At 61.6% G+C, this 6,901-nt stretch overlaps 1 protein-coding gene across 1 annotated transcript; it reads left to right on the plus strand.

Annotated features, from left to right (window-relative positions):
* Positions 1-7: 7 nt before the first annotated feature.
* SLC6A9 (solute carrier family 6 (neurotransmitter transporter, glycine), member 9) lies at positions 8-4,947 on the plus strand. Its single transcript, XM_010006711.1, has 12 exons — positions 8-253; positions 416-547; positions 1,635-1,887; positions 1,976-2,108; positions 2,449-2,583; positions 2,669-2,772; positions 2,854-3,091; positions 3,193-3,327; positions 3,631-3,730; positions 4,002-4,102; positions 4,293-4,463; positions 4,684-4,947. Exons 1-12 carry the CDS (start codon positions 43-45, stop codon positions 4,945-4,947), a joined length of 1,977 nt encoding a protein of 658 aa, XP_010005013.1. The 5' UTR covers positions 8-42.
* Positions 4,948-6,901: the final 1,954 nt, after the last annotated feature.

Genomic DNA, 6,901 nt, shown 5'->3' on the forward strand with positions numbered 1-6,901 from the left:
CAGGGGCCCACCCAGCCCCACTCAGTGGCTGTCACCCTTCTAATGGGGCTGGCAGGAGGGTCCCTGGTTGACACACCCCATGGCATCTCTCTGCAGAACGGCGCCGTGCCCGGGGAGCAGGGCAAGCAGGACAAGAGTGTCAAGCGCGGCAACTGGGGCAACCAGATCGAGTTCGTGCTGACCAGCGTGGGCTACGCTGTGGGGCTGGGCAACGTCTGGCGCTTCCCGTACCTCTGCTACCGCAATGGGGGAGGTGGGTGTCGCAGAGTGGGGTGCCCCAGGGCAGGGGCATACACCCCAGCCCTGCACAGTGCTTGCCAGCCCCAGGCTTGCCGGGGCAATGCAGGGCATGGGGGCACGGCTGTGCCCATGGTTGCTGCTCACTCTCACTCTCTGGTTCTTTTGTGCCTGTCAGGTGCCTTCATGTTCCCCTACTTCATCATGCTGGTGTTCTGTGGCATCCCCCTCTTCTTCATGGAGCTTTCCTTCGGGCAGTTCGCTAGCCAGGGCTGCCTTGGTGTCTGGAGGGTCAGCCCCATGTTCAAAGGTAAGGGGCTGCCTGTCCCCACCAGCACACACTTGGCACAGGGCACCCTCCAGCACAGCCCCCAGCATGTGGTTACACCCTGTGTGTCCCCTGCACATACACCTCTGGCATGCTGCCTAGCCCCACAGCTGGGCAGCTTGCACAGCCTTGCACACCTTGCACACCCATGCCTTGTAAACACACCACTGCCTGTGTTGTGGGGATCCCCTGTGCACACCCCCACCCCACTGTGGGCTGTACTGCCCTGCATACACAGCCCACCCAGCATCTCCGCAGGCATCACACGGCCCTGCACGCGCGACTCATCCCCTCTGCACACCCCAGCCCTGCACTGGCATCCACTGCAGGCATTACACATGCATCCCTGCATGCGCTGCACGTGTCTCCAGCATGTCACCCGTGCAGAGGCCACTGACGTCCCCTGAATATGCGCCAGGTGGCTGTGGCCCCTCCAGCTGTGGGCACAATCCTGCAGTCCTCTCCCTGCCCCATGGGCAGTGTGTGCTGTGCCCATGCAGTGGGTGCTGGCTGTGCTCAGAGCTTGCCTTGCCATGATTGGAGCCGGCTCCAGGTGCATCTCCTGGTACCCCAGCATGCTCTTGTGTGCCAGGACATGTGCCTACATGCTACCAGCTGGGTGACACACCCACACATCCCATCTGAGTACAGACAGCCTGTGTGCATGGTCTGCACTGTGGCATGCTCAGCCTGGATGCATGTCCCCATGCTTCTGTGGCCTGTCACCTTCTACTAGGTAACTGCAGACTGAAAGTCACCTGGCTGTGCAAGAAGAAACCCCCACTCAGGGGTTCTCCAAGTAGATCTCCAGACCCCAAGGGTTTGTCTTGCAGACCATGCATCCCAGGGGACCCTCAGCACCACGGGGTTTGCTCAGAGCTAGTGGACCTCATGCATGGTGGTGGGTTGAGCTGTGCAGTGCTCCCCATCCCAGCACCACACCTGGGTGCCAAGCAGCTGCATGGCTGGTGACATCACCGCATGCTGCCCACCCCCTCCTGCCACAGCCCCCCATGCTGTGCACCAAACCCGCGCTGTGCCGCTCACCCCTCCCCGGTGCTGTTCCCAGGCGTGGGCTACGGGATGATGGTGGTGTCCACGTACATCGGGATCTACTACAACGTGGTGATCTGTATTGCCTTCTACTACTTCTTTGTGTCCATGACGCCCGTGCTGCCCTGGACATACTGCAGCAACCCCTGGAACACACGCGACTGCGCAGGGGTGCTGGATGGGAACCTCTCCAGCCACACTGCCCTCAACCTCACCCACCTCCTCAACTCCACCCAGAAGCGCACCAGCCCCAGCGAAGAGTACTGGAGGTACCAGGGATGGGAATGAATATGAGGGTACAGGGGAGGCAGTGTTGACAGAGTCCCACTGATGCTGGCTGTCCCCTGCCCTGCACAGGAGGTACGTGCTGGACCTGTCGGATGACATCGGGAACCTGGGCGAGGTGCGGCTGCCCCTCCTGGGCTGCCTCGGCGTGTCCTGGGTTGTTGTCTTCCTCTGCCTCATCAAGGGTGTCAAATCCTCAGGGAAGGTACTCATGTGATTCCTCTCTGGGCCTCGCCCTCCCTGCCTGCACATGTCCTCTCTAGGCATAGCCCCTCCTCTATTGGGAAGGTTCCTCCTATTGTAGATGTAGCCCCACTCTGGAAAAGGTCACACCCCTTGTGACCTGGCCACACCCCTTCTGGACATAGCTCCTCTCACGGCCATGACCCCACCTTCCCTGACCATAGCCTTTCCCCCTTAACTCCTTAATCCCCTGGTCTGATGCTCTATACCCTGGACCATAATGCCTGCCCCTGGTCCATAGCCCCTCCCTCAGGCCACACCCCTTGTCCTTGGCCCTGCCCTGCTGAGGTGCAACCCCACAGGTGGTGTACTTCACGGCCACCTTCCCCTATGTGGTGCTCACCATCCTCTTCGTGCGCGGCATCACGCTGGAGGGGGCTGTCACCGGCATCATGTACTACCTGACGCCCCAGTGGGACAAGATCCTCAATGCCAAGGTGAGCAGGAACAAGGGGTGGCAGCTGCGTGGCTGTGGAGGGAGCGGGGCTGGAGGACACGGCACTGACTGCCTCACCACTGCAGGTATGGGGTGATGCAGCCTCGCAGATCTTCTATTCGCTGGGCTGCGCCTGGGGCGGACTCATCACCATGGCCTCCTACAACAAGTTCCACAACAACTGCTACCGGTGAGTGCCCAGCCATGGTCTCCCAGCCTCCCTCCTGTCCTGAGGGGCTCCCTCCACCAACCCTGACCACTCCCACCACAGGGACAGCATCATCATCAGCATCACCAACTGCGCCACCAGTGTGTACGCCGGCTTCGTTATCTTCTCCATCCTGGGCTTCATGGCCAAACATTTGGGTGTGGACGTGTCCAAGGTGGCTGACCACGGCCCCGGCCTGGCCTTTGTCGCCTACCCTGAGGCCCTCACTCTGCTCCCTATCTCTCCCCTCTGGTCCATCCTCTTCTTCTTCATGCTTATCCTCCTGGGGCTAGGCACACAGGTAGGGCATGGTGGAAAGGTGTGGTGGGGTGACCATGTTGGGGTAAGGTGGCATGGTGGGGCCTAGGTGGTGACATGGTGCCTGTTCCACCCCATGTGCAGTTTTGCCTGCTGGAGACGCTGGTCACTGCTATCGTGGATGAGGTGGGCAACGAATGGATCATCCGCAGGAAGACTTTTGTGACGCTGGGGGTGGCCGTGGTGGGCTTCCTGCTGGGTGTCCCGCTTACCACACAGGTAGGTGACTGTGGGACTGTGGTGATAGGGTGCCTGTGTTGTTGCCATGGTGAACTTGCTGCACTGACACCATCAGCCATATACACATTCTTGCCATGACCACCTGATGGTGGTGGTGACATCCATGGCCTGGTGTTGCCATGCCAACACTGGCAATGGTATCCAGACTAAATGTTGCCATGCCAACCCTGGCATTGGGTGTTGCCGTGCTGGCCATGGTGGTGGTATCTGGGCTGTTGGTTGTCGTTACCATGTCAATGGCAGCACCACCCTGGCAGCCTTGACAACTGGTCCCTCTCACAGGCGGGCATCTACTGGCTCTTGCTGATGGACAACTACGCTGCCAGCTTCTCCTTGGTCGTCATCTCCTGCATCATGTGTGTGGCCATCATGTATGTTTATGGTAGGTACAACCACCTGCAGCCAATCAGCCAGCAGGACCTTCCCCGGCCAACCAATGGGGAGGGGGGTGGGCTAACTTCTAGCCAATCGGTGGTTTGCTGTGTGCTAACTGGCAAGCCCATTGGCCAATTGGGGCAGCACAACCTGAAGAGCCTGGTGGGTCCCCCCACCCAGGGTCTAGAGCTGGTGCTGGGCAGGGGTAGGAGGGGGCTGAGGGTCCCACTGGAGCCCCAGAACAGCACATTGTGACTCACGGCCACTTGTCCCCGCAGGATACCGCAACTACTTCAAGGACATTGAGATGATGCTGGGCTTCCCACCTCCACTGTTCTTCCAGATCTGCTGGCGCTTCATCTCTCCTGCCATCATCTTTGTGAGCATTGTGACCACGGGGCTATGGGAGGAGGGGGCAAGGAGCCCACCCAGACACATTACTCACCTGCCCTGGGGAGGAGGGTGCTGGGTGCAGGAGGGCAGCAGGGACAAGTCAGAGCAGGGGGACTGGGGAGGCACAGAGCAGGTTGGCTGTTCCCAACTGGCTGATCCTGCCTGTACCTCCCCAGTTCATCCTGGTCTTCACAGTGATCCAGTACCGGCCCATCTCCTACAACGACTATGTCTACCCCACCTGGGCCATCAGCATCGGCTTCCTCATGGCACTCTCCTCAGTGATCTGCATCCCCATCTACGCTATCTACAAAGTGTGCCGCTCTGAGGGAGACACCCTGCTGGAGGTGGGTGGCCAGGATCTAGACCCCCTTGCCCATGTCCCACCTGGGACTGCTTGCAAGGCTGTCTCCTACTCCACTGGAGCTGGTGACACTCACCGGGAGCTCTGTCCAGGCATTGTCTGTGGGGCACCCCGTCTGCAGGCACCCCTGGCAGGCTGGGGAACACTGGGGCAGGGGAGCATGGTGGGTGCTAACCCTGTCCCCGTCATCTCCCTCTCTCCAGCGCTTGAAAAATGCTACCAAGGCAAGCAAGGACTGGGGCCCAGCGCTGGCAGAGCACCGCAGCGGGCGCTACGCCCCGGTGTTCAGCCCCTCCACCGAGTCCCACCTGGAGGTGCAGCCCCTGCAGCCAGAGAAGGGCCAGAGCGAGGCAGCGGCTGGACACTTTTTGCACCTTCCGCTGGCGGAGCCTGGCTCCGGGCTGCACCGGACTGCGGGGGGCTCTCAGCGCCCATTCCCGAGCCCCCCACCCCTCCTCGCCGGTTAACCACCCCTCCCTGCCCCCTTCCCCCACCCCCCGTGGCGTTCGTTAACCCTTGTGTTTACGGTAACCTTTGTGCACAACGCTGGGACAAGAGAGGAGGGGGCACAGCCCTGGGAGGGCTGGGAGCCAGAGGCACTTTGCAGGGGCCCTGCCCCAGGGGGATGCACAGGATGGGGGGGGAGCCGGATGCCCCCCAGCTCCCGGGCCCCCAGCAGCCAGGCACCCTGCCCCCCTGTGGGGCACCCTCCTGGCCTACCCATAGGCAGGGGAGGGGGTGGGAGCAGAGGTGAGTATGCTGGGACCACCCATGGCTGCCCCAAGCTGTGCGTGCACAGGCCTGTGATGGTGGGGGTTGTCGCTGCAGGGACCCCCAGCCCAGGCAGCCACCTGCTGTGGCTCAGAGCCTGCAGGGTCCCACGGGTGGCCATTGCGCAAGGATGGTGCCAAGCACCCGGCTAGCACAAGGAGACAGGGGCAAGCACACTGCCATGGGCAGTGGGATCTCACGGCACAATATACAAGCACTTAAGAGCACACGTGCGCACACGTGTGTGTCCCTTGCAGACACGGTATGGGCACGTATGTGGTCATGCACATACATACAGTACCCTGGGGCTGTGCAGGCGGTGAGCTGGTATGTACCTCCCTATTCCCCTGTGCACCCCTGTGGCCCCACTGGGGGCCTGTGGTTGCCCACACAGGTGGCCAGACTGCCCGCACAGTGGGCACAGCCCCAGCACTGCTGCCTGCTCCATGGCAGGGCAGGAAGCTGGGGAGCACTTAAGCCTGGCGGGGGTGGGGGAAGGTGTAGGGCAGGGGTCCAGCTCTCCCGAGCAGCCCCAGCAGGGGCAGAGGGGACCTTCCATGGTGCTAAGGGGGAGCAGGATGCACCACCCCTCCCCCCGTGCCCCCAGCTGCTGCTAGCAAGAGGTATCAGTGGAGATGAGGGGGGCTGCACCAGCCTATTTGCTCCAAACCATGTGGGGACTCTTGGTCCCCAACTAGTATTAGTGGAGCAGGATGCACTGGCAAAGACCAAGCAGTTTTAAATTTGTCTTCCAGCTCCAGCCGAAGGGCTCGGAGCTCTCGGTTCGGGGTGGATGGGGTGGGAAGGGCCCACTGCTCCCCTCCCAGCCAGCACCCTGTGCCCCCTCTCTGTGCTGCAGCTCCGAGGCTGGCACAGGGACATGGTGCAGCTTGGCATGGCAGGGGGAGGTGGTGGGCAGCGGGTGCTGAGCCCTGGCAGGACGTTCCAGCTCCCCTGGCCCTGTCCCAAGCCCCCCGCCATGCTGTGGTGAGGGGTGCAGGTTCCTGCATGGTGCCCGTGCCCTGCCCCACGTGTCACGCCGCTACTCTTCACCTCTAATCGTTAGCAATAACGCGCGCGTCCCTGGGCAGCGCTGCCTGTGCCAGTGTCTCTCCCAGTGTAGAGTTCTAAAGTATCCTAGATTTTAATGAGATTTATATTCCTGAGGCTGTGTCTTGCTGTGCCCTTCTTTGGGGAGCCTGGGGGGGGGCAGGTGGGGTTGGAGACTGGAGGGGACTATGTCCCATGGGGGCAGCCCTTTCTCCCTTGGATGCCAGGCACTGGCACTGAGCAGCCAGGCTGTGCTGGGGAACACTCCCTTGCCCTCCTTGGACCTACAGAACCAGATGGAGCTAAGGCAGACAATGGGGAGAAGGGCTCTTACTGTGGGAAACTACTGTCCCCAAGGGGAGGGTGGGCAGCAAATGTCCACGGCAGTGAGGGCAGCTGGGTTTGCTCCACTCATGCCTTGGGCACCTTGCCCTAGCTGGGGCTGGGCATCTTACAGGGCAAGACCCCACCAGGGCTGGGCAAGCTCTGAGGGAGGGCAGGGCAGGGAAGGAGGGGCTCTGCCTCCCAACCCCCAGCTGGAGGTGGCAGGCAGGGCTGTCTCTCCCCACATCCCAGGGGATGCTGAAACTGCCCCATCTC

This window comes from Chaetura pelagica, unplaced genomic scaffold (assembly GCF_000747805.2).
Source record: "Chaetura pelagica isolate M959 unplaced genomic scaffold, ChaPel_1.0 scaffold69, whole genome shotgun sequence".
Taxonomy (NCBI): Eukaryota; Metazoa; Chordata; class Aves; order Apodiformes; family Apodidae; genus Chaetura; species Chaetura pelagica.

Coding starts and splice junctions, on each gene's coding strand:
- SLC6A9 (XM_010006711.1), top strand. CDS start 43: ATGGGGCTGGCAGGAGGGTCCCTGGTTGACACACCCCATGGCATCTCT. Junction 548..1,634: donor GGTCAGCCCCATGTTCAAAG/GTAAGGGGCTGC, acceptor TGCTGTTCCCAG/GCGTGGGCTACGGGATGATG. Junction 2,584..2,668: donor ACAAGATCCTCAATGCCAAG/GTGAGCAGGAAC, acceptor TCACCACTGCAG/GTATGGGGTGATGCAGCCTC.